The sequence below is a fragment of the Apodemus sylvaticus genome, chromosome 6 (assembly GCF_947179515.1).
Source record: "Apodemus sylvaticus chromosome 6, mApoSyl1.1, whole genome shotgun sequence".
NCBI classification, from domain to species: domain Eukaryota; kingdom Metazoa; phylum Chordata; class Mammalia; order Rodentia; family Muridae; genus Apodemus; species Apodemus sylvaticus.
The window spans coordinates 84,752,546-84,780,435 of record NC_067477.1 but is presented as its reverse complement, the minus strand read 5'-3'; the positions used below and the strand labels follow the sequence as shown (position 1 = coordinate 84,780,435).

Sequence of the window (27,890 nt, the reverse complement as noted above, 5' to 3'; positions counted from 1 at the left end):
AGCCTCTGTCTTTTCCTCTAGCTGCTTCCAGAGCTGCCAGCTGTTTTTACAGGCATACCCCAGGTGTGGAGCAGTCAGAGTATTTTTGTGGCATGGTGATATTAGTATAGCAAAAGGCTCGCCTCTGAGCAGCTGTTGCACTGCCTGCAATCATTAACACTGTCCCTTCCAAGCCCAGCTGTTCTGAGGGACCTTTTGCCTGGCAATAGATCAGAATAACATTAAAAATTAATGTGAAGCTTGGTCATTAGTTTGAAGTTGGGATAAAGTGGCTTGCTAACTATTCGGCCAATTATCAATACTGTCAGGAAGAGAGGCACTTTACCTTCATAGATTCAGAAATATGTACTATGTAATAAATTATATGAATCACGATATAGAAAAATGTGTGTGTAAGTTTTACACTATCTTCATCTGGTAACCTATGATTTATGTGTACTTTCATCTTATAAAAGTATTTAATTTTACTTTTTTTGATGGTAGAGATTGTACATGCAGTGCAAAGGGTTCTACTACTGAGCTACCTGCCCAGCCTCTCATCTCCATGACTCTAATGGGTTTTCTTGCTTTTGTTTCTGAGACAGAGTCTCTGTGTAACTCAGACTGGTCTCAACTTCACAATCTTTCTTTCTCAGCCCCATGAATACTAGGATTATAGGTGGGTACCACCAAATCCATTTTAAAATGTTGTTTGAATTATGACTTACTGGAAAGATCTTTTAGATTAAAACCATATGGGCTTAAATACTTTTATGGTAAAAATTGCTCATATTTTTGTTGACATTAGAGCAAAAAATTTATCATTTGTCATCAGACCCCCACTAAAAAAGCACTGACTTTCAAAATGGAAAATTCTAGACCAAGGGAAAAACCAAGCCAAATAAAAGGTACTGATTACCCATTGTTACAAGGAGTGTGTAGATAAATAGGTCTGAGGAGACAAGACTTTTTAAATTCATTTTTTAAGAATGGTATATTTTAACTGCTGGGCGGTGGTGGTGCACACCTGTAATCTCAGTACTCTGGGAGGCAGAGGCAGGCAGATATCTGAGTTCGAGCCAGCCTGTCTACAGAGTGAGTTCCAGGACAGCCAGGGCTACACAGAGAAACCCTGTCTCGAAAAAAGCCAAATCCAAAAAAAAAAAAAAAAAAAAAAAGAAAGAAAGAAAGAATGGTATATTTTAATTGCAGATGGTGGGAATATAGGATTTTTTTTTTATTAAATAGTATATTTGTAGTACACATTTAGGTTTTTTTATGTTGCAAAAAAACTAATAAAACATACAGATGATCTAATTGACTTGATCTCAATTATTAATACATTCAAGAATAGGGCTCATTTTGGGGAACTGAAACTTTCTGTTTTGAAGAATTAGTTTTAAGAAAAATTTTTAAATAAAATATAAAAGTAGGTGTTAGGGCTCAGAAGAGACCCCTAAAATATGGGAAGGTCCTTATTTTGGAAGCTGAGTACATCTGCTCTGGTTTCAGAATGCATCCATCCACTTTACCAGAGAACTGGAGAGCTATAGTAGATGTCAGAGACCATCTCTTACCCCTTAATTTTATAGCAATACCGATAAAGAAGGTTGGTGCAAATGTATGTGGCTTACATAATAGTAAGGACTTGAAGTTTAATCTGTCGTCTCCAGCTCCATATTAATTTCATTTTTCCATGTCAAAAGCACTGAATATGATCAGTTCTGTCTGAGTCAGCACCTGAGCCAGGTCCACAGTTAGCCAGTTTGTTTTCTCTTCTAGAACCCTTGGCTCTGTAGGGGAAGCTCTGTCTTGGCACAGACACCGTGCAACTGCTTATTATGTGCTGTCCCTTTGTTGGCCTTGAACATGATCTATATTCTTAATAAAAATGAAAAGCCAGAAATGCTATTATCTGAGAAAAACAGTTCAAAATTATGAAGATGACCTATGAGATTTAATTATTCTGTCTTTTCTTAATAATTTTTTTGTCTAGAATTCGTGAAGTCACTCACGACTGAACTGTTTAGCACTGTGCATAGAGAGAATACTCTGAGATGTATAAATTGATTCCACTTGCCCTTAAACACGCTGATGTGACTCCCATATGGTATTGGTGAACTTCAGCAAAGTTGAGTTGGTAAAACTATGTTGACTAGCTTATTGAAGAGAGTCAGTCTCTACTATGATCCATTTAAGCTTTAAGTTCTTGGAGGTCCCAGGGAACATGTTCTCCATGTTCTGACAGACTTGGTCATTGGTGCTCTTGGTGTTTCTGCTCTGTTCTGTGTACCTTTTCCCTGCTCCTCCCTTCTAACCTGCCTTTCTGTGACCCATTTTGTTTCTTCTTTCAGAAGTGCCTAGCTGCCACTCCATTTATATGAGGCAAGAAGGCTTCCTGCCTCATCCAAGCAGAACAGAAGGTAACTTCCCCATTTTGTAAAATTGCTTATAAATTACATTAAAAGCAATCATACTTTACAAATGTGGATCCACATTCTTATTCATTGTGTGCTTTGGGAAAACACAGTTATGTTCTTAAAACATTATATATGTATGTATGTATGTATGTATGTATATATGTATGTATGTGTGTGTGTATGTACTGTTTGGGGAGAGAGAGAATGAGCAATGAAAGAGTGCTTGACCAAAGTACCCAAGGCCGTGGACTCAGCCCCAGCAAGGAGACATAAGCACACACTCGCTTTCTTGTTTGAAGATGAAAAAATAGTGTTTCATATCATAGTAGTTTGTGCTTGCCCATGAGCATGAGTCTTGCCCACACCCATGACTGTGTTCTGTCAGCAACTTGCAGTCTTTCAACCAGAAACAGCTCCTTACAGATTACCCACCATACTGCACTCTACTGACATGCATCTTGGAAAATATTCAGCTATGATCTTCTAAGCCTAAGTCACGGTTTGAAGTAAAAGATGGCAGTGTGATTTTGCCTTTCAATGTCCTGAATTTTGTACCTTTTGGAAAAGTAATTATTAAGAATGGGGTCACATAGGCTGTGTAAAGACAGAATGTTTATTTCAGGTAACCACAGTAGAATACTCTGCTCTAATAGACTCTGACATCTGCAAAGTAAGAGACAAGAAATAATTATCTGGAAATTATATCTACTGAAGGATTCCTGGAACTGTGTACATATTTCTTCAGGAAAATTGCTGTAGATGCTACCTTTTCAGTTAGGATTAGTATTCATGATTTTATATGAATGATATTAATAGACATTTAACTGATAGCAGAAGACAGTACATCTAAAATACTTGAGAGGAAAAGCTTTGTTCCAATGCAGTGTAGTTATTCTTGCTGTTGTTATTAATATTATAAGCCTGCCATAGAGAACCCTGTATTTGAGAAATAGGTGTTGGTTTTATATTGTATGAAATTTCCTCCTAAAAGTAAAGGTGACAAATAGGCAAATCAAGTATATGTACGAGAAAAAAGAATTATGAGAAGGTATCAGTTTATTTTTACTTTTCCTATGAGGTGAGTTATTTTATAACTCAAAACAAAACAACAATAACACCCCTTTCTTAATTTCCTGCCTATTAATGATGAGATGGAGTCGGGGAGATGACCCGTGGGTAGAGGTGCTTGACACTAAGCCTTACAAATTTAATTCAGTCCACAAATTCACATGATGGAAGGAGAGAGCCACCACCACAAGTTGCCCTCCAACATTCAGGGCAATGCTGTGACTGACGTGAACACAACACACATGTGCACACATACTCATATGTGTGCATGAGTATGCATATACACTCATATAAATGTGTAGACAGTATAATAAAAAGTATTTTAAAATGATAATATTAGTTTTCCAAGATATTTCTACAATGAAGTAAATAGTAAACTAAATGTGGTTCAGAGTGCCACGGACAAGACCAGAAATTGGCTTTGCTATCCCTCTCTTGAATAATGAAACAAAGGAGAAGCCAGAAAATAAAATGATGCATTATTAAGCATAGGTTTGCTAGGATTTCTGTGAGGTCAGCACAGAAATTTATAACTGCTTAGGTCAGCAGTTATAAATCTATTATTGTTTCTATATCACTGTGCTATGGTGCTCCTTTAAATTAGAGTCCATGGTGCTCACACCAGCTCTACTATTCTCTTTCCCACTTGATAGATGGGAACATTGAGGCAAAGAGCCAAACTAATGCGTCAGATATCAAATGGCTGGAAGGTGACAGAGTCCATTTCGAGGCTTTTTTTTTTTCATGTGTGTGTGTGTGTGTGTGTGTGTGTGTGTGTGTGTCAGTGGCTATAGAACTTTTGAGCATAATTTTATATTCTACCATTAATAAACATATCCTATTTTCCTCCCACAGGCTGCATGTTTGAGAAGGGTCCCAGGCAGTTCTATGATGATACCTGTGTCGTCCCGGAGAAGTTTGATGGTGGGTTTCTCTTGGTTTACAGTTGGAGTTTCTAAGCAGAGACCATTCTTTCCTTTTCTGAGAGCAGTTAACATTTGTACTTAGGGGGTTTTGCACACGCTGTTTGTCACGCACAAAGTGCTCCTGCAGTTACTGGGCACTCTTGTCCTTCCTCCTCCCCTTTGTGCCCTCTTAGGTTCCACAAGAGTCCCATTTTTGGAGATGGGAGAAAAGACCAGCATTGTCGCTGTGCTCTGTGTAGAGCAGGGCATCTTTCCGTTGCCCTGCGGTGCACATGCAGCTTGTTACTTGAGATTTACTGAAAGCTGAGCCTGTAATTAACAAAACAGAACAGAAAGCATGCTACTGTGGATGCACCGATGACTAATGCAGGCCCTTTCTTTTTATTGTTCATGAAAAGATGCATTATGGAGCACAGGAACAACATAACTGCCCATTGAGTCTACTGATTGCTTGCCCCCACACTCCCACGAAGGAAGATGTACATTACTAATGTAGCATTATGTTGTAATTGCTTAAAAGGAAGTTAGGAACGCATTACCTTTTAAATATCTCTCGCTCGTGCAATGACTAGGTCCCCGATATTAGAAAAGAACGTCAAACTAGATAGATTCTTCTTTTCTTGACAAGCTTGGTGGCAAAAGCTGACATTTACAAGGAAGCTTGGGGGAAAAGTGAATGGTTAATTCATTTAGTGGTTCTTCAGAGTGGTCTCCATAGTTCCTGCTTTGATTGTCAAACAGGAAATGAGCAGGGGCCCTCTGATTAGCTGATTGCAAAAACTTTGGGGATCTAGGCTGTAATGACTTGGGCGCTCTCAGAGTTTTTAATTGTCATTATTTAAACAGCGAAGTGCATGCTCAGATTTCTGTTCAATCTCATAATTAGTTCTTGAGGGCTTAGCTCCTAAGCTTCTTGCTGCTCTTGTAGCTATTGGGAAGGATGGTGAGTTTTAGGAAAATCTATTTCCTTAGCCTTTCCTTAAGATGGCTCAATTTATTAAAGGCCATGGAGTTGAAACCCCAAAGGGGATCACCTTTTTTGGTTTTCTTCTACAATATTTACACTTCTGTTTCAGAAGCATGAGTTGTATTAACTGCCACTAACAGCACACCATCACAGTTCTTAAAATGTGCCTTTTTCTGTGGACATGGAGCTTAAAACTTGCTTTCTGGACTATCCTTTCTTCCTTTCATTTATTGTGAATTTCACATTTTAAATAATTTTAAACTTAGTAAGGGTATACAAGGAGGGATATTATCTTAAAACTACAAATTAGAATGGTGCTGCTTAGGAGGCTGGCTGTCCTTTTCCCTGTCTTTGGCTGTTATTTAACAAATACTATATATATATATATATATAAGATAGTATGTGCCTTGCATTGTTTAAGTATTAGAGAGCAAAAAGAAAAGCAATGATTATTTTTCTCATGTGGCTAATGGAATAACTCACATTTACATACTCTAGAAACTACATTTAGCAAGGTTCCACTAGGTCAGCATGATTATCCCCTTGCCTCCTTGAAAAAAAAATACTAGAAGAAAAAGTCTGAGATAAATAAAAGTGACTTTAAATCAACCTGAAGATAAACTCCTAAATTACCTTGTTAAGAACAAAAGCACTTCATGATTTGTTAGTGGCTATTGGTTGAATGTTTGTTTGTGTTTGTATGCTTTTCAAAGGTTTTTTCTTCCTGGTCATATGACAAGTTGTATTTCTACTAAAAAACTACTAAAAATTTTTAGAAAGTTTGTGATTTACATTTGCTTTGTAGTTCACACTATATGAATAGAGGTAGGCGAATATATCCTCCCCGTGTTGTTTCCTTAACCAGGAAGAATTCCCACACTGACCCTGAGCTATCTGTAGGGTATCAGCTATCAGCTCAACAGTCCCCATTGCAGGTAGGCCCATACAGTTCTGCGAAGCACGCCTGGAGTGGGAAGGAAATGAGCAGCGCTCAGAACACCAAGGGCTCTGTTTTGTTTTCTTTTGTTTTGAGCTAAGACAGTTGTACAGCAAAAGCAGTGTTAACTCCAACACTCATGCTAGACAGTTTTGCCATACTATGCCATACTAGGTCAATGCAGCACATTTTTTTGTTTTTTTGCTTAAAAAACATCTATATTACAGAATGTGTTGTTATATACTGTCTAAAATTGGCCCTTAACAACAATAACAAAAAGACCAACAAACAAAATTAAATGAAAAATAAAAACACGTGTAAGTTTTGTTCATCGGGAATGTTGTCTTATTTATTGCCGAGTGACAAAGCAGTAGCTTCTGGAGGAAGGTACAGTAGGTGGAATGCTGCTGCTGTTGCTGCCACTGACTCCCAGAAGAGAGCTTCCTAATTCATACAGATCACATGGACTTTATGATTTTAATGAATTTACCTTGAAATATGCTCATTGAGAATTTCAGTAGTCGGTCATGTGCAGGTCAATAAAGTATTTGCAAATTACAGCTTGTAGAAATTAATTGATAAAAATGCCCAGAGCTTGAAGCTGGTGACATGGTGCTAATGAAGTAAACAACCATGATTGGATATGATGGCTTGTAAAGACTCGCATGAAGGATAGACAGTTGGACCAGGTTGTTATAAGTAAATGATGGTTATTATTTTACTCCTTACTGGTATACATTTGCATTAATGAGGATACATATTGTTATGTCATCTGCAAGTTTGTCTACATTGTTGGTTTGCTTTTAATCATTTGTTTTAAATCTGTATTTAACGGTGCTGTTTATAACCACCATGAGCTGATTGTGTTTAGACATTTTCATGATTGATTTGGTGTCAGTTTTATACACAGGGCATAATATTGCTGATAATAATTTACTTTTTAAATTTAGGGGACATTAAGCAAGAGCCAGGAATGTACCGGGAAGGACCCACATACCAGAGGCGAGGCTCCCTTCAGCTCTGGCAGTTTCTCGTAGCTCTTCTGGATGACCCTTCAAATTCTCATTTCATTGCCTGGACTGGGCGAGGCATGGAGTTTAAGCTGATTGAGCCTGAAGAGGTTAGTCTGAGTAGATGTTTGAGTAGGAAACCAAAATTTTCTATAATATAAGCAGATTTTATTAATCTGTTAAAAAGGTGCTTAAAACATTTCAAAACTATGTAGACATATTTTCAATTTGAAAGTGGATCAAAACAATGTAAAATAATTTCTTTCCTGGTCTTTCTCATTGAATGCAAATAATCTCTCCTCCATTTGCGACAGTATACATCTGTTCAGAAGACTAGTTTTTCAGCAGAGTACTGGCTTCACACCAAATACACACCAAACACTCAGAAATAGTAAAACCATTGCTAATTGTTTGGGTGTTTAAATTTTCTAGTATATTTAGAGCTCCATGTGACTGTAAAGAAATTTCATTTTTCTGTTGAAGCACTTCAGTGATGTAAGTAAAAAACCACAAAATTATGGGGCAGGCAACTAGATGAACGATGCCTAACGGGAAAATTGCAAAGCCCCTTTACGATAACTGGAACACACGATTTTAATAATCAAAGCAAGGCTTGGACTAGGGAAGTTCAATGTGGCTTTGTGTCAGTTAAACATGCATTTCTCCACCTGCGATTAAAATAAACTGAGCAGAAACAGAACACTTTACATTTGTCATATTTGTTAGGACAGAAGACATTACTGAATGATGTCAGTAATGTTCGAGCCACTCAGGAGAGACAACATTCTGTGAGAGACTATGTCTATTTAGCAACCCGTGGTGTCTATGTGTTTGGGTCTGAAAAAAAGAATGGAAGATCTGACTAGGTGACCAGTTAGTGCTGAGTTTTCTTGTTATTTAAATGTGAGAAAGATACACAATCACATCTGTTTCATACAATTGATAGTTCAACGACTTTGCTGTCACAGATGCATAAAGTCAATAACAAGACCCAGTAGTTTAGTCAGTTGACTATTTTCAAATGGCGACACGCTCACTAGGACTTGTTCAATAGCTACTACATGTCTCCTAAGCTTTTGTTCTACATCAATCTCTAGGGGTCTGAGAAGTCAGCTCAGTAAACCATGTGCTTCTGCACAAACATGAGGATTTCAATTCCATCCCCAGTAGCCATGTGCAAAGCCAAGCATAGCAGCGTAGACCTTTAATCCCAGCCCTCTAGGGGCAGGCACAGAAAGGTCCTGGGGACACACTGGCCATCTAGCTGAATCACCATGGTTCCATGTTTAGTGAGAGATCCTCACTCAAAAGACAAGTTTGAGACTGAGGAAGACACCTTTCATCAACCTTGGCCATAAACACACACACACACACACACACACACACACACACACACACACACACGAAGAAAAAAGAAAAGAAAAAAGAAAACGAAAACACCTTAAAATGTTAAATATTCTAAATATTCTTAATGGTTCTTAGTTCATTCTTAACAATCATATACACCAGACCATGGCCATGTTGTTATTTCTTCCAATTTCTTCTTTGAAAAGAAGTCTGTGAATTACTTTAGTCTGTGTGGCACACTGTTCCTCTCCACTCTCTTCTGCATAACAAATCTTTCAGTGGTGACCACCACAATTTATGAGTCATGATTTGGAGGCCACCATATTGTACTACTCACAGGATTTATTGTTCTCATCTTTCACCATTTAGTTTAGATTGATAATGGTTGAAATTCTGAATCTGCCATGCTTATCTGCTCGGTGTGCTTGGATACCAATAGCAAACACATCTTTCTCTTTCAGGTATCTGAGATAATGGTATATCATTTCCAAATTAGTCAATCTTATCTTAGGCAATTGTTTCCAGAAACATTCTTTAACATAGCAAGATACTTCCTGGACTCAACCACAGTCTTATGATGATGCAAACCTAGTTGAACATCACGGAAGTCAGATTGCCAAACCCCAGAGTCACTGTCCCATAGCTAAGCATGACCTTCCAATGTAATTTGATGGGCTGGAAGATGTAGGTCACTGGTGCAGTGCTAGCCTTGAGTTCAAACACCAACACTAAAAATGTGTTTATTAATATAATAAAACAAATATAATTATACGTAAAGAATTAAACTGACTCATTTAATGACACTGGCAGTGAAGATGCATACCAAGTCACTATACCCTGTAGGCTCTTTCTGAACAGTATGAGCTCCCATTTGAAAGTATGACATGAGAAAGTCAGTGGAAGTAGTGTTTTCATCTTGAGAGTCCATGTTAAAAACTGTGTCTTAATATTGAGTGTATGGCATTGGTGGCACTTAGGGGGAACCAAGTGGACTTAGTTTTTGAATGGCCTGGAAATTATCTAGGCTTCCTGCTAATCTTAGTTCCTTTGATCTCCATTGTATACACATATTGTGGCCTATTTTTACCTTAATGTTGTGCCAGTTTTGACACAAAATACGTCTAAGAACAGACTTTCTTTACATACAGATTAATAATCCATAGTGCTGAGGATGAGGTGGCATTATGAGAAGCAAACTCTTAGAGTCCTCTCTTAAGGTATTCACAACAATTACATCACACTTTCCAGAGACTTCTACGGTGCCTAAAATTTTGTTGCCTTTTAATTTTGAAGAGGACTCTGAGTAGTAAAATTCTAATAAGGACTCATTAGTAAATGAATGCTTTCAGGAATTGTTGCTTAACACAGCTTTTCGCACTTACAGGCTGTATGCTTGTGTCTTAATTGAGCAACTGATATCATTCATAACACTTTTGAAAGATTTTACTTAAAAAACAAAAAAAAAGCAAAACTCCTTCCTTCCTTCCTTCCTTCCTTCCTTCCTTCCTTCCTTCCTTCCTTCCTTCCTCCCTCCCTCCCTCCCTCCCTCCCTCCCTCCCTCCCTCCCTCCCTTCCTTCCTTCCTTCCTTCCTTCCTTCCTTCCTTCCTTCCTTCCTTCCTTCCTTCCTTCCTTCCTTCCTTCCTTCTTCCCTCCCTCCCTCCCTCCCTCCCTCCCTCCCTCCCTCCCTCCCTTCCTTCCTTCCTTCCTTCCTTCCTTCTTTCCTCCCTCCCTTTCTTTCTTGTCTATCCCTCATTTCTATTCTGTTTTACATTTCAGGGTCTCATAGTCCAGGGTGGTCCATAGCCTTAGTCTCATATTCAACTCCCTTGTGCTAGAATTCCCAGCATACCTCACTATGCCTGACTTTTTTTTCTTTTATATTGGCACCTGTTTGTACTTGATTCACTATTGCTTAGGCATTTACTTTAAAGATTGTAGAAAAATCTGTGGAAAAACTGTGACTGCTGGCTTGAACAAACGGTATTGTCTCTGCTCAATGGTATCACTACTCACAGAACAGTACAGCACCCCATGCCATTCAACGCCGTTTTTTGTTCATTTTGAGAACACAAATTACTTTAAGGTGGGTGTGTGTGTGACAGAAAGATTGTTGCTAACAAAAGGAAGACAAGAGCAGAGAGTTGGTTTTGAGGACGCTTTTTGTGGATGGGATACAATCTGGAATTTTATGGAAACAAAGGCTAATCCCCAGACTACCAAAGAGTGGGGCTTAATGAAATCTAGATTGCACTGGGGTGAGAGAAACAGGCTCCTCTCTCTGTATGCCTCCATTGGCCCAGTGGGAAGATGAAGTGGAGTGGTACCATTGGGAAGAAGAAGTGTTTTCAAAGCTCTGCTGGAGGGCTCTGCCTTAGCCACATCCAGGGCTCTACAACAGTCACATTTGAAACACTTCCAAGACCTTTACTAAGATACACTGTGGTCATTCTGCTTTACAAGGAAAAGACTCATATACATGGTGACTTTTCCACTTCCGCCTTATTTTTAGCATCCAATTAATGTTTCCTAAACGAGTTTAATTTTCCAGTTTGGGGTTGGCTATAGTTTTCTTAGATGCTGCTTTAGGCCACAAACAATTATTTGTAGTTGAGCTTATTAATTGGCATACTGTTTCCTCTGCTGACACGCTGCCAGCTGGTCATTCTTTCGTACAATCTAAGCAGATTCTTTTTTTTTTTCTGTTTTTCTTTTTTCTTTCTTTCTTTTCTCTCTCTCTCTCTCTCTCTCTCTCTCTTTTTTTTTTTACAAATGCAATAAAACACCTTTACAAAGGGGTCATTAAGCAGTTCCTAATCTGGGATTTTTTTTTTTTTTTTTTGTCTGAAAGTTCAGGAAGGAAGACTGCTAGTATATGGCAGAAGGGAAAATGTGCCTCATTTTGGTGAATTGCAGTCTGTTCTTTCATGATGCAAACACATTCCCTTATTTCCATTTAATTTCTATCCAAAACAATGGTGACAAAGGAACCTATTGTGACGGAGAGAACTGTAAGCCTGGTTTAAACCAGGACACGGGGAATTCACAACACGAAGGGAAGGCTGTTGCTATTTCTTTATGCCTTAGATTTGAAAGGTATTTTTTGTGCATTTAGAAGTCCTGCATTTAGGAACTCTCTCTCTCTCTCTCTCTCTCTCTCTCTCTCCTCTCCTCTCTCTCTCTCTCCTCTCTCTCTCTCTCTCTCTCTCTCTCTCTCGTGTGTGTGTGTGTGTGTGTGTGTGTAGGCCAGTTTAAGACTCAGCACTAACAATAGGATTCTGTTTTGATGGCAGGTGGCCCGGCGTTGGGGCATTCAGAAGAACAGGCCGGCTATGAACTATGACAAACTTAGTCGTTCTCTCCGCTATTATTATGAGAAGGGAATCATGCAAAAGGTGAGGTGATAACACATTAAAATTCACTGTGATGTTGCCCACTGGTCTCCAAGTCATATTTTAGACAGCACATTATCACAGCTTCGCCACAGTCAGGCTCTCCCCCATGTTGACAAATGCTTGGCTCCTGCTTTGAGTATCATGAGTCTATTTATAACTTCATTGACATTGGAGATAAGTGTATAGTGCTATATACCAAGTGACAATCTTTCTCGGAGCTTCCACTTTGCTACACATGGTAGACAGGTTATTTCACTATTGATACTGGATCTATAGGTCACTAGAAGCTCTAATTTATTATACCTCAGAGTCACACATTTTTGAAATGCTTGTTTATTTTGTTTTTGTGTTTTTTGTTTCTGTTTTTGTTTTTCATTTTCAGATTCTTAAAATACTCAGGCATCACTTGTTCTTATTAGAAAACAAAACAAAACAAATTTTTTTTCTTGCCTTGATATCTTGCCTGATTTCATCACTTGACCAGTTTAATATCCCAAACCACTTACTTGAAATAAATGTTTCATCTTATTTGGTTGATAGAACAAACTTCAATATATTTTAATTCAAATGAGCCTCTTTTAATATTTAAAAGTTTCTTTTATATAAAATGCAAAAACATGGATAAAGATAAAATGTACTTAAATATAACATTTATGAAGGAGACCGTGAATAAATGAATATATAAAGATAAAACATTTGGATATTTGTTATTATTTCCTTCAGCCTTGTGTGGTTTATGGCTTGTATAGTACTGCATTTAGATATGAATGCAGCCTCAAACAGACTTTTGGATGCCAGTATTTAGTACGAGGAAGGGAGGTTGTTTATCACACCAACATGCAAAACTTGGAGCCTGCATGTAGCTAGTAACGGATCAGGGCCCCTTAGGCTGTTAGCAAGTTCTTTTCATCTTCGCATAAGCACAGCCTGCTATTTTAAGAAACACTCATGACTTCTATGAATGAGACTTCTTTCTAGAATGTTCTGCCTTTTTCATGATATCTCTTTTTATGGGTATGGACCCTCATGACTAAGTAAATTGTGTCATAGTTTATTCAGAGGAACTCTGTGCCTCCCCTTTTTATAAAATAGAAATATATAATATGGAATTACATTCTAAGTCTGTATGACCATATTTGCTCATTGGCTTAAAACCTTAGTTAGGCATTTGTACTGTGTATAAAGAACAATTGAATTAGAGGTCTAAAGAACAAAATAAAAATAACCAAATAGGTTAATGCAAGTGAAGCCTTTTAAATGGTTATTAATTTCAGTAATTCTGAAATAGAAATAAATGCTGAAAATGTTCATTATACTTTATAGATAAAATATGTGCACATGTAGTTAAACATGTAGCAATACTTCGAATATTTAAGCAACACATAAAATATTTACTAATATAGTAATGTTTATATTCTGTATAATACAAATATGTTTATTTCTTTTACCTTATCATTTATATTTGATATTTTATTTATTTAATTTAATGTTCATACACAAATATAATTTATTTCGGTCAAATATACCCCTATTCCTTCTCCTTCAAATCTTGGAAAAATATATTATTGTTTATTTATTTATTTGTTTGTTTGGTGTGTGTATATGTGTGTGTGTGTGTTCGTGTGTCTGTTCCTGTGTCTGTGTGTCTGTGTGCAAGTCAGATGACACCTTACAGCCACCAGGCTTGCCTTCCCACTCTGTGGGTCCCAGGCATTGAATTCTGCTTGTCAGGCTTGGTGGCATATGCCTTTACTTTCTTAGCCATCTTAAAATTTTAAAAGTTGAAATGTAATTTAAATATCTGTCTAGGCTTTGACAACATATCCACCTCCCTGTTTACTTCTGATAAGTTCCTCCACAAAACTTCCTGTATTTGTTCATCTCGCCATTGCCTTTAGCTTTGCCTAAGACTCTACAGTGCTTCTTACACTGTATTTGTATCACTAACCAAGGAGGGCATTGTTCACTCTGTGCGCCTGCTCTAGCAGGGTGGAAAATACAGTAGTAACATGAAATATTTCACTCACAGAAAACTGGAAGGATGCAGAAAGCAGAAGTCCTTAGCATAGTTGATGATTCTGCTGCATAGTGTCCATTTAAATTCCTCATGATGAAATCATTTTTATTTATTACATTGCTTCTTAATGAAGACAACCCCTACATGTCAAACATGTTAGAACAAACAGGTGCGGTACCTAAAGCAAACAATTCTTTTTCTGTAGCCCCAAACTAAACAGAGTGAACCACAAAAGACTCAGAGGCAAGTTGAACACAGCATTATTTTACCTTCGTTTCCTGAAATTTTTTTGAAAAATAGAGAAGAAAGGAAACAAAACTAAGATTTATTCTGTATCTCTCAGTTTTTGCCTGAAACTGCCTGGTTTTACTTTGGCACTCACGTCATTACTTCACTGTGTGTGTGTGTGTGTGTGTGTGTGTGTGTATGTATGTGTGTGGTGTGTGTGTGTGTGTGTGTGTATGTATGTGTGTGGTGTGTGTGTGTGTGTGTGTGTGTGTGTGTGTGTGTGTGAGTGAGTATAATATGGTCTAAAGGAGGAGAGTTAACTAGATGTCTCCATTTGCTTTGAACTGTGCTAGAGCTTTCTGTGTTTCACAGCTGGCCTTCCAAGGAGTCCTTCCTGTTTCAATTTCACAAGACAAGGAACTGAAGAGCAGTTTAAGAAACATGTCCAGATTCATAAACATCTCTCGGGGTTGGCTCTTTCAAACCTCTAGATATCCAGATGACTTGGACTCTAATGTGGTTCCTTTTACTTAAATTCAGGGCAACAAATATTCTCCAAGTCCAGAGCAGCAGAGCCCTTGGCAGTCAGTCATTCCTGTTCTCCCAAACATGCACAGAGAGTTTATAAACTGTGAGCACACTGCTTCCCTGTGTCACAAATCAACTAGCAAGACCTTTTGACACAGAAACAGGAGATGGCAGGTCGGTTTCAGCTATCTGAAGTTGTGAGCTAGAGTGAGAGAGAGAGAGAGAGAGAGAGAGAGAGAGAGAGAGAGAGAGAGAGAGAGAGACAGAAAGAGAGACAGAGACAGAGAGACAGAGAGAGACAGAGAGACAGAGAGAGACAGAGAGAGAAACAGAGAGAGCAGTCACACTTCACACAGAACTAACTGCCTTTGTTCTCCACAGGTCCCCTGGGTCTTGAGTTCCTTTGCATTGCCTAGTAATGGCAGATACATCTGTCTCTTTCCATTGTTTATCAGTTTCTACAGAAGCATTACTCTCCAAAACTTAAGTTTGGGGCATGTCTTTCTCTACAAATTGTGCTACATCTCCTTTATATCAGGCACTTGACACATTTCCTTTTCTCATTTCCTCCCTTCCCAGTGTGTATTTTAGATTCCTTTCACTTTTTTTTACGCCTCTTACTTCAATTTGACACTTTACACACATCCTTAAGCTTCATCTAATGCATCTTGCCTTCATTTTAAAAAGTGATGTGCTCAGGATAATGTCCTCCTGCTCCATCCTTCATTTAAATAAGGCTATGTATCTTTGGGGCTTTCTTAGATGGAGAATACACAGTGCCAGGGGAAACAGGAAGAAGACAGCAGCAGTGCATCCTGGGAATCCGTGATCATTATTCTACTCTTGGGAATAAAACACAGTTTTTTTTCTTTTAAAACTTTGCAAGTTGTAGAAATATAATAGTAAGGGGGGGGGGAGATAAACCTTAAACCTTATGATTTTCCAAAGCATAGATGTAACCTTTAAAACAAAATCTTCAATGCGAATTGCTTCTGTTAGGTCATTGATTTCTCTCCCACTGATGACAGTGTAAATACATCTTTATGTTAAAAAGGCAAAAGCAAACTGCTAATTTTCTTAGCTTTTCGTAGAACTAATTATTACTGTAGCCCAACATTTTGTATTTCTCTTGATTGAAGGGAAGTCCTTACTTTCACAAAGTAAGGACTTTTCCCCCGTGAAGATGTGTCTATTACTTAGTTGCATAGTCTCTTGCCCTCTGTCTCTACTCATCTATTAATACATGATTGTTTCTCTTTCCCTTACTCCCTTACGGTGACGCTGGGCTTTTCTGTGATATTCTCAGGTGGCTGGAGAAAGATATGTCTACAAATTTGTGTGTGACCCGGAAGCCCTTTTCTCCATGGCCTTTCCGGATAATCAGCGGCCACTGCTGAAGACGGACATGGAGCGTCACATCAACGAAGAGGACACAGTGCCTCTGTCTCACTTTGATGAGAGCATGGCTTACATGCCAGACGGAGGCTGCTGCAACCCCCACCCCTACAATGAAGGATACGTGTACTAACAGGAGCAACAGTCAGGCAAGGCACCCCGTGCTTCGCCTCTTTTTTTTCTCAAGATGCAGAGAATCAACGAATTCTCTTCGATGTTTGTTTTATTTCTGTTGTTTGTACCTTATTTTTTAAATGATACTACAAAAGGGGGCTTTTCCTGTTACATTATTCTATGGTCTGCCATGGACTGCGCACTTTATTTGAGGGTGGTTGGGAGTAATCTAGACATTCGTTCTTTGTAACAGGAAGATGGCGGGTGAATGGGCGGAGGGGAGCTGAGAGATTCCTTTTTACTTAAGCTTGGGAGGGGGTCCTACAGGTTTTCTGTATGATGAAGCTATATCATGTTTGTTCGATTTCATAATAACGTAAGATAATTTTCCCTGGGTATCTACGGTACAGTTGATTTCATGTTGTGTAAATATCTTATTGGAGACCATTTGCCTTGGGCATTTCTCCATCATTATTGAGTCCCTGCAGGTGTACAAAAATCTACTGTAAATGACAGTTTAATGTTAGAAATGACTGTTTTGCACCTCTTGTAAAAAAAAGAATATTTAGCAATTGCATTTGTTGTTCTTTCTGTTTCACAATGCTTTACAGATGACTTGAGGAGAAAACCCATACATGTGGGCAATTCTCTCTGAAGTTGAGTAATCACCTTGACTGTAAAAGAGGGCCACAGGTTTGGACTCTGGCTCCAACCGAGTCATAGGCCAGTAGCATTACATGTATCTGGTGCCATCTTGCTGTTTCAGTACGACAAATACTGTCTTTGAAATATGTGGATGCCCATTTCACTTAAATAATGACATGTCACGATCCTTCGGAATCTTCATTGAAGTGTGCTGGGATCACAATGAAGAAAAAAAAAGAAAAAAAAAGAAAAAGAAAAAAAGAAAAAAAATCACCTGTCTCCTTTCACTATCTTCAGTACATAAATACATTATTTAATCAATAAGAATTAACTGTACTAAATCACATATTATGCTGTTCTAGTTACAGCAAGCACTCTTTAAGAAAAATATCCACTACACTAAATAGGTACTATAGTAATTTTTAGACATGATACCCACTGATACGCATTTAAATGTTTCACTGCTGTGTTCTGTTGATAACATATATAAATATTAGATAATGCTAATGCTTCTGCTGCTGTCTTTTCTGTAATATTTCTCTTTCATGCTGAATTTACTATGGCCATTTATAAGCAATGCAGTTAACTACAGATAGCATTTCAGGACAAAATAGATGACTCAAACCATTTATTGCTTAAACAATAGCTTACCACCATGCTATGCTATAAGCAGCTGTTATGCACATTGACAAATGAACAGTGAGCCTCAGCTTGTTAAAGGAAACTGTGGAAACTTTTGTAACTATTGGTGAAATGGAACGTTGTTTATGACCTGTTAAAGACTGTGAGGAAGTTGCTGTGTGACATAGTGCTGGCACTGATGCTGTCCTTTATATCCTTTGGACACGCCTGTAAATGTGATCAGACTGTTCGAAAGAAGATTCAAAGATCTGAAATTTCAAAGTTTCTGCCTTGTTTTCATTTTGCTTGTTGTTCGTTTGTTTTGTTGTGCATCCAAAAACAACAGCATTGAGCATGTGTCAGGCTGTTTCATTCGCTCTGAAAACCGTAAGGAAATGGCACCTAAATACCCCTGAGTAGCTGCTTACCAGATCCAAGCAGAGAAAATGTCTTCACCTCTTCACTACTCGGGAAGAACAGCTTCATAAAGAATCTATAGGAAAACTCTATTTCTTAGAAAACCCTTAAAGACCAAATAAACCTAGGGAAGCATTTCACCAGCACAAGAAAAGAACTTGTGAAGATAAGCCCTCAGCATCCTTTTTCTTATGTTCCACAGATCACAGTTGTTTCTGTAACTTAACTGTTCCTTCACTCTCCACACTCACAAAGGGGCACAATCCACATCCTCCAGAAAGATTCTGATTCCTGCAGATGTCTATAAATGATTTCCTTGACTGTACTGCATGTGTTTCCCTTGGCCCTTCATGGGCTGATAAGTATGCCTTAAAAATCAGGAGAGCCACCATGACCATGTGGCTACTTACAGCACTTGGACTTTCTAAGTAAGTGAAGTACTTATTGGATAGACACCCAAGATACATGATTGAGCTCTTGGTAAAATAGAAAAATTCTAAGTGTGTCTTGAAATATAAATCATATTGAGGAGTCTTTTCTTTGTCTATAGTTCTTCCCCTACCCATTTAATATTCTTGTTCTAGTCAGAGAGGAAGAGTTGTCTGTTCTAAAGGATCAAAAGAGGAAAGGTATTAATTTTGATGTATGCAGAAAACTATATGTTTTATTGCAACAGGTAGTGTTTAAATGGACTATTTAAATCATCAGCTAGCATTAAGTATTCCTAATATGAACATTTTCAAAATATAACATTAGAAACTTTAGAAAAACGGAAGATTTTATGTTCTGATTTCTTTGTTTTTTTTTTCCTTTTGTTTTTTCATATTGACTTAAAAAACATGTAATTGGTGATGTTTGCAAGAGTCTTGCATTTTGTATTTCAACAGCATTGGCTAGCAAGCATAGGAATTAGTGAATTAATTTTTTTCTTCAACTTGATAACAGAGATGAAAAGCTATATCTACCAGTGTTTGATGGCTCTAGTTTAACATGCCCATATATCCAACAATTTCTTTAAACAGGGAATGTGACCTTCCAAATATGCTGTGAGAAATTATTTTCTTAGGGGGTACTTCAAAATCAAAATCCACAAAACCGAGTATATAGTATTTCTTCAAACCACAGAAGCCTTGCTTCCTGTAGATGCTTTAACAAATTGTTCAGACTTGAGTAACAGTACAAATTTCCTGTCTTACAATCCTTGAGGTCAGAATTTCAAAGTCGGCCTTAAAGGGCTAAAACTGAGATGCTGGGAATGCCACCTCCTTTTGAAAGCTTCAGAGAAGCCTTGTTTTTTTTTGTTTTTTTTTTTTTTCATTTTCTGGGGAAGACAGTATTTCTTGACTCCTAGTAACAATATTTCAATTTTGCCTCCCTGTCTATGTCCCTTTCTCTCTGCGGTCACAGATCTTCTGAGCTTCCTGCAAGGACACTTGTGGTTACATTTAGGGTCTACATGGAAAACCCAGGCTGAGCTGCCCCTCTCAGCCTCCTCACTTATTTGCCATGTGTCCCTTTTAACAGAAACACAATTCTTAGGTTCTTGGGATTATGATGTAGCTATGGGGAAGATCTGGGAAAGGCTATTTATTTAGCTTTATTCACTTTCCCACACAGCCAAAGACCCCAGAGAGCAAAATGCTAATTAATTTATTCATGGAAAAAAGTTCTAAGATTAGTCCACACTAAGGAGTATTGTCATTTACCATTCAGATTTCTCCCTTTACTTTGCATAAATACTTTTTTAAAAAAGCCTCAGTATGAAAATTCTCCTATTCTAGTAAAGCATCTGGATTATCACAGTCAAGCCTTTATATGATTTAAATATCCCTCCTCTGCTAGTTAAACATGTTATGGTAGGAAAAATAACCAACCTGTGATAACAGCAATAGCACGTTACAGCTGATGCTCATGCCATAGTATGTTTTCAAAAAGCATTTCTTTAACATCATTGAGTTCATTTTCTGATTGTCAGATCTGCAAATGATAACTGCTTATTCAGTAAGAATAATAAACAGAATATGCTCTTGTTAATTAAAGGAACAATTCTAAAATCTGACTCGAATTTTTTTCATATTGCAGTGAAAGATATTTCTTGACTGATAACACAGTTTTTGCACCAGATTATAGAGTTCTAAATTGAATCATGTTTTTGATCATGCAGCCTTTCCAGATTATATAATGATGAAATATATTGGCAAAAAACAGTTGAATGCCTAGTTAAGTCCTTAATTTTTTTTTTTTTTTTTTAAAAATCTGAAACAAGCAAGCTATTTTTCCAGGCACAGTTTGGCATGGAGAAGAGACATTAAAAGTAGGCAAAAATGGAAAGAATCAATTTTAAAAAGGCAGATTTGTATGTTGGACAATTGCGACAAGAATTTCGTAGAAGCCAAGTTCCATAAAAGTATTTATGTAACTTTCAGTACTGAAGAGGTAGATAGGTGGTATCTCAGAGGACGGAGAGTGGGTGGCTGCTTTTGAGTTCTTTGGAAAGCTGACCAAATTTAGTGAGAACTCAACTACTATTTTTAGGATTTTATTTTATTTTATTTTATTTTCTTAAGTGAAACTGACTTAGACACTTTAAAAAATTATTGAGAAGTAAAGTTTAAGAAGAAAAATCTGGTTGGATTAGTGGGTGCCTTTATAGAAATATTGATGGTTTTGGAATATTCAATGAAAATGTATATATAATAGCTGTGGTTTAAGAATCCATATATAAGGTAGGTTTTCTTTCTGCATATGAACTCCAATATTCTTACTTAGTTCCATTTGAAAATTATGTTTCTATGGGGAGGTTTTTTTTTTAAGTTTGCTTGGTTGTATTAAAATTATAATTACAGTTTGAGAATTCATGTGGTGATAGCAAATTAAATATGCTCAAAATTTAAGTCTAAAATAAAAGCCCGGAAATTGAAAATATTGGGTTGTCGTGATCACTCAGAATGGTTGCACATTCAGACCCTGTGAATGCCATCTCAGTGTTGACTGCTTCTTAATTAGCTGCAGTTTGAATAATTTATGACCAAACTAATAATTCTGCACTATGGTCCTTTCTCCTTCCTTTCATTTTCTGAAGGATTTAGATCATGACACTTAATACGTTTTTCTAGTTGTGTTCCAATCGCTTTAGATTATTTCATTAAATCTCAAGAAATGTGTTGAGGAGACAGAGAAACAGCAGAATTTGGGAGACTCAACAAGAGCATGTGAATTGTCTACACTGCCTCAGCGGCTGTGACTTGATTTGTCTATCGAGCTGACAAACTAGCAAATGTCATTGTGTTGAGATGTCAGGAGATCACGATTCATAACTTGGACGTAGCAGAGTTCTTGATTTAGCTTCTCATGATGAGAATTCCTATTACAATTACAATTATGATTTGCTGAACCGGTGTTCTGGTTGGCTGCTCAGTCTTTCATTTGGAACCCTCTTTGTAGAAAAGCTAGCAAGTAAATAAGGCAGCATTTAAAACAACAGTAGAGAAAATGAAAATGAGCAAAGTTCCTTTTGATTCTTTTCCGGTGTTCTGGTTGGCTGCTCAGTCTTTCATTTGGAACCCTCTTTGTAGAAAAGCTAGCAAGTAAATAAGGCAGCATTTAAAACAACAGTAGAGAAAATGAAAATGAGCAAAGTTCCTTTTGATTCTTTTCCATTGGAGAAAATTCCAGACTAATGTTCATCAAAGCAATCCATGCATAGACTCTTCGCTTCAGGAAGCTGAACACATTGCATAGCTAGTTGAAAGGAAAACAGGAATCTTCAGACTATTGAAGTAAAACAACATCAGTCACATGATATAGAAAACACAAAAGTGACTTAATAGCAAAACTGAACAAAAGCAGGAAGAGTTATATACATAAATCTTAATTTTTATGTCCTATTTTTGCTAAAGGAGTAGTGACAGTATCATGCATAGGTTAATATTCCCAATCACAAATAAAACCATCTCATAGAAATTTGCAAAGATGGTGAAAATAAAAAAAGATATGTGTGGCTGGACCATTCAATCTGAAAACTGCCATCTTTTTTTATTTGGGAATCAAACTTGGGCCTGGCACTTGCAAGCAAGGCTTTACTTGCTGTTACTACTGAGCCACACTTCCCCCACACACTACTCTTCTATTTGTAAGAGACCACAGAAATGTTTACTTTGTTTTTAAAAATAGTTTTCAAACTTAAATTTAAGCAAAATTTTCCATACTTTGTGAAAAATTGGTAGACTGCATTCATGGTTAAATCTGCTTGCTTGATAAGGTCCTAATATCGACTGTCAATAATATTCAGAATAGTGTATAATCACTCATTTTCAAAATGTTTTTACTTTTTTTAGTCATTGTTTTAGTAAGGGTTTTTTTACTGCTGTGAACAGACACCATGACCAAGGCATCTCTTATAAGAACAACATTTAAGTGGGCCTGGCTTCCAGGTTCAGAATTTCAGTCCATTATCATCATGGTAGTACTATGGCAGTGTCCAAGCAGGGATTGTGCAGGAGTAGCTGAGAATTCTACATCTTCATCTGGAGGCTGCTAGGAGAAATCTGACTTTCAGGCAGCTAGGACAAGAGTATTAAAGGCCAAGCCCCCAGTGACACAACTACTTCAACAATGCCACACCTCCAAATAGTGCCGCTCCTTGAGCCAATCATATACAAACCATCATAGTCATGATGTTTAAAATATTCCAGATGATACTTGCTTTTGAATTAGGATCTGAAATATATAAAGTATTGCAACTTTATGCTGTATTTTAAATTTCGATTGTGGTTAATTTACTAGTAGGTTGGCTTGAAATTTATATTGATAGTTTGATGTCTTTATTAAAAAATAAAAATGTCTACATAGGGCAATAATCATATCAAGGAAAACAAACTATATTTAACTAGCTAATTGAGTATTTTTAAACAACTCAGTCTTTTAAATACATATTGACAAATACCAGCAGTTCCTTCAAACAAACCACATTAGGGCTAGTGAGATGACTCAGCAGATAGAGGCCCCTGCTATCAAGCCAGATTACCTCAGCTCAAACTCCAGAATTTACAGGGTTGTAATTTACAGGAAGATCTGACTTCTTCAAGGTGTATTCTGACCTTCCTGCATGTGCTATGTACATGCCTATCTGTCCGCCACTCCAAATGGATGGAGGGATGGAGGGATGGATGGATGGATAGATGATATATAGATAGATAGACAGACAGACAGGTAGCTAGGTAGGTAGATAACTAGATACATAGAGTTAAATAAAAGTAATTTATAGTTTGAAAAGCCACATCAAATATTAAAATGACCTTTTGATTTCATCTTTCTTTAGTCTGAATTGGAAGATTGTTATTAAAAACAAATTCTAGAATATAGGTAAGCTCTCTAAGAGACTGGTACTATAGATAACATTTTTAAGAGAAACAATTTCAAAGCATGTATTTTGGGCTATCCTGTAATCAATCTGAAATTTGGCTACTGGAATAAAAGTAGGCAAGCTTTCATTACCCTTTATGTTTTCCTTCAAACACTGAGGACTTTCTAACCTAAAGCATGATGAATGTTTTATCTCCCCTAACTTTCTAATTGTCCTTTTTAATTCTTTCTAAATCTATTAGTAAAAGGATAAACTGCAGTCTGGTTTACAGAGTGAGCTCCAGGACAGCTTGGGAAATATAGAGAAACCCTGTCTCTAAAACCAAATAAAATAAAATAAAATAAAATAAAATAAAATAAAATAAAATAAAATAAAATAAAATAAAATAAAATAAAATAAAATAAACTGATTTAAGAACAATATAGAGTGGATTTTGATCACTAATGAAACTGAAGTTTCTAAAAATATCAAATTCCTATATCATATTTTCTTTCTAAGTAAATAACTTTAAACCTTTTCCCTGTGTTTATTTATTCTTTGAGAATGCCATGCAGTATATTTTACTCATATTCTTTCTTGTCCCCTCAAGCCCTCTAGATCCTTTCACTTGACTTCAGATTTTTTCTCTCTTAAAAACAAAAACAAAAGACCATTAAAATGACATGGAGTCATTTTCGTTGGCCATACTACCCAGCCTGGAGCCAGTCCTGGAGCATGGTTAATATACTAGTGATACTGCACTCAAGTAAACAAAGTTCCTTCTCCCAGCAGCTCTCCATTGCAAATATCCTTTTTTTTTTAAATTTTATTCGATATATTTTTTATTTACATTTCAAATGATTTCCCCTTTTCTGGTCCCCCACTCCCTGAAAGTCACATAAGCCCCCTTCCCTCCCCTGTTCTCCCACCTATCCCTTCCTACTTCCCTGTTCTGGTTTTGTCTTATACTGCTACACTGAGTCTTTCCAGAACTAGGGGCCACTCTTCCGTTCTTCTTGTACCTCATTTGATGTGTGGATTATGTTTTGGGTATTCCAGTTTTCCAGGCTAATATCCACTTATTAGGGCGTGCATACCATGATTGATCTTTTGAGACTGGGTTACCTCACTTAGTATGATGTTCTCCAGCTCCAACCATTTGCCTAAGAATTTCATGAATTCATTGTTTCTAATGGCTGACTAGTACTCCATTGTGTATATATACCACATTTTTTTGCATCCATTCTTCTGTTGAGGGATACCTGGGTTCTTTCCAGCTTCTGGCTATTATAAATAGGGCTGCTATGAACATAGTGGATCATATATCCTTATTACATGCTGGGGAATCCTCTGGGTATATGCCCAGGAGTGGTATAGCAGGATCTTTCGGAAGTGACATGCACAGTTTTCTGAGGAACCGCCAGACTGATTTCCAGAGTGGTTGTATTAATTTGCAACCCTACCAGCAGTGGAGGAGTGTTCCTCTTTCTCCACATCCTCATTGCAAATATCCTTTTGACTGGGGTGGGACTATGTTCCTACTTCCCCTTCTTCATACTGAAATTTTTGTCTGTCTTAAGTCTTCCTCATCTTGTGCATGTTGTCACAGTCTCTGTGAGTCCATTCGTGCATTTGCCCTGTTGTGTATGGATAATATTTCCTTGAAGTTATCCATCACTCTTGGCTCTTACAGTCTTTCTGTGTGACCCCCAACTCTGCCCTTCTGCCTAGATCCCTGAGCCCTGAAGGGAGGGATATGATTAAAAACCCCCCAAAGATGCTGGCTCTGAACATCATCTAGTTGTGAGTGGGTCTCATGCAGATCTTTATTTGCAGCTAAGGAGGTAAACAGTACAAATGACCAAAAAATTGCCATTCAGATGAATTTGTATGCTAGCCTCTGAAATTCACTATCAAGAATACCATGAATAACAATCAATTATAAAAAGATTTCTTTCCACAACTTCCATTGTAGTTCAATACTTTAGTCCTTTGGGATTGTGCACAGAAAGACTATTACTTCAATTATACTAGCATGGACTTTAGATTACTTGTTTCAATTTGTTCTTTGTTGTGAAATCCATGTATACAAACCTTCAATTTCCCCACATATGAGTCTTCTAAAAGTTAACATTGAATACTTGCATAAAATCAATTGCATGAATATTTTGTTCAAATTAAATACGTCCCATGTAAGATAGATTTATAGAAAGTTATCCTTTTCCTAAAACTAAATAAAACTAAACAATATAGATCTACCACAGAGATAAGTAAAAATTGGAACGCATCATATAGTACTGACTGTATTTGAGACTCTACAAAAGAAGTAATTTAGTGCTATCTAGTAATAGAAGAACAGAATAATTTTATTAAAATAAATTTGTGTAAGTTTAATATTGCCCATTGTTATGACATAAAGCAGTTAGTTAATCACTAACTATAAATGCACATGGTATATAATGTACAGAATATGAAAATTTAAGAATCAAAGCAGCACAGACTTACTCATTAACTTCTGTATTATTTTGATTAAAAACAGTTACCAAGTGCCCATTCTGAGCATGTGCACATACTGGAATTCCTTACTCTGCAATGAGAGGGTTGTGTTATTCTGTGTTACTAGCTCTAAGCAACAGTAACCAACTGGTGTAGAGATTGTCAAAGCCCAGGCTCTCTTTTGTAGAGAGTGTGGCTATTTTTGGTATATCACCTAACAACTGGCCTCTTACCCTGAGCCTAACACTGACGCCCACAAAGGGCTATAAAGATGAGTCACAAGATCCTACCAACAGTGACTGATTTCAGACCTTGATCTCTCTGTCCAGTGACCTGACTGATAGCAGGAAACTCAAGTTGGTATCTGCCTGTGTCCCTACCTTGTGTGGAATACTGTTCTTCCAATTGAGCCCATCTCAGCTTACACCACTGCCCCTGTATAAAATTAACAGTGTCCAGTTTTACTCTCAGTGTTTGGAAAAATCAGCTCTTCACCTGAAGCCAAAGTCAAAAAGCCTATCAAAAAATGTTTCATTTGAGGTTGCCCTGAGGGAAAATTTTTACACTACTCTTTCAGGACAAGCAACCTGAAAAGATAATTTTCTAACTCTGATAGAATTAATCTGTTTCTCCTTTCTATATATGGTAGCCCATAATAATCACTGTGGATTTAATTTTCTTATAGTCCAAGATATTGCAATATCAGAAAAGGAATAGTAAAAGGTAGGAATTAGAGGCATAAACATTTACGAATGAAGACAGGCCAACGTGCTTAATCATTCACTTCTGAGCTATCTTAATCCTGATTGCCTTGATGAAAATGATTTATCAACGTTTGTCCTCATAAGAATGACTTTATCTTTAAATACTGCTTGGCAATCCCTGATGCATTGCCATTATGCTCAAAGAAGACGAAGCAGCCTGGCAGTCCAAATAATGCCTTCAGACTATCCAACATCTGGAAATCTGTGGTTCTGCTGGGCCAGAAAATCATGATGTGCGAGGCCATCTTTAGCATTTGGCAAACAATGGAGCTCTGGAGAAACTGTTACCTCATATACAGGGGGCTGGGGCCTTTGGGTTCACCAAGGAGAACCTCCCCAAAATGCGCAACATGACAGTGGCCAATAAGGGTCCAGCTACTACCTGTGCTGGTGCCATGGCACTGTGTGAGGTCACTGTTTCAGAACACTGGTTTGGGATCTGAGAACACTTTTTACTTCCAGGTTTCAGTCATTACTAGTAAGATCCCCAGGGATACCACTGAAATTCTTTGTGATGTGCAGCTGATAAAAACTGGAAACATCATGGAAGACAGTGAAGCCATCCTGCTGAATATGGTGAACATCTCCCTTTTCTTTGGGCTGGTCATCTAGCAGGTGTTTGACAATGGCAGCATTTGCAACCCAGAAGTGTTTGACAACACAATGTAGACTGCACTTTTGCTTCCTAGAGGGTGTCCGAAATGTTGGCAGTGTTTGTGGATAGATTTGTGACTTGTTGCCTTAATGCCACAATCTATCATCAATGAATACAAGCATGTCCTAGCTCTGCCTATGGAGACTAAGTATATGTTCGCACTTGGCTGGAAAGGCTAAGGCCTTCTTGGTTGATCTACCTGTATTCATGGCCACTGCCTCCTGTGACTGTTTCCACTGCAGCCTCAGTCCAGAGGGAAGCCTAAGAAGAGTCAAAGGAGTCAGATAAGGTCATGGGGTTGGATTTTCTTGACTAATTCCCTTAAAGCAAGCAGCAGGGCCAGCTTAATTTGAGAAACCTGAAAATAAAGGCTTGCTTCTCCAGGAGGAGGATGAGGATAGGGGAAGGAAAAAGAAGAGAAAGATGGAGGAGGAAGAGGATTTAACACATACTAAACTGATTATATGTTAAGGTACATGAACTCTGGATATATCCTCCATGAAAATGAGGACAGTTTTTGTTTTGTTGTGTTGTGTTTTTAATCTTTTATGCAGGAAAAAAAAAGCTGCTTGCTAGAACAACAGCAATTAGAAGATGCAACTTATGATAATTCAGCTTT

At 37.5% G+C, this 27,890-nt stretch overlaps 1 protein-coding gene and 1 pseudogene across 1 annotated transcript in view; both read left to right on the top strand.

The window, feature by feature from the left end:
- Etv1 (ETS variant transcription factor 1) overlaps positions 1-17,877 on the top strand; it is an 86,414-nt gene extending 68,537 nt beyond the window's left edge. The window contains exons 9-13 of the mRNA XM_052185924.1: positions 2,334-2,402; positions 4,323-4,391; positions 7,248-7,417; positions 11,946-12,047; positions 16,127-17,877. Coding sequence (XP_052041884.1) covers positions 2,334-2,402; positions 4,323-4,391; positions 7,248-7,417; positions 11,946-12,047; positions 16,127-16,348 — 632 coding nt within the window. The 3' untranslated portion in view covers positions 16,349-17,877. The remainder of the gene's footprint in view (positions 1-2,333; positions 2,403-4,322; positions 4,392-7,247; positions 7,418-11,945; positions 12,048-16,126) is intronic.
- Positions 17,878-17,949: 72 nt separating this feature from the next.
- On the top strand, positions 17,950-27,587 carry LOC127687950 (60S acidic ribosomal protein P0-like; annotated as a pseudogene).
- Positions 27,588-27,890: the final 303 nt, after the last annotated feature.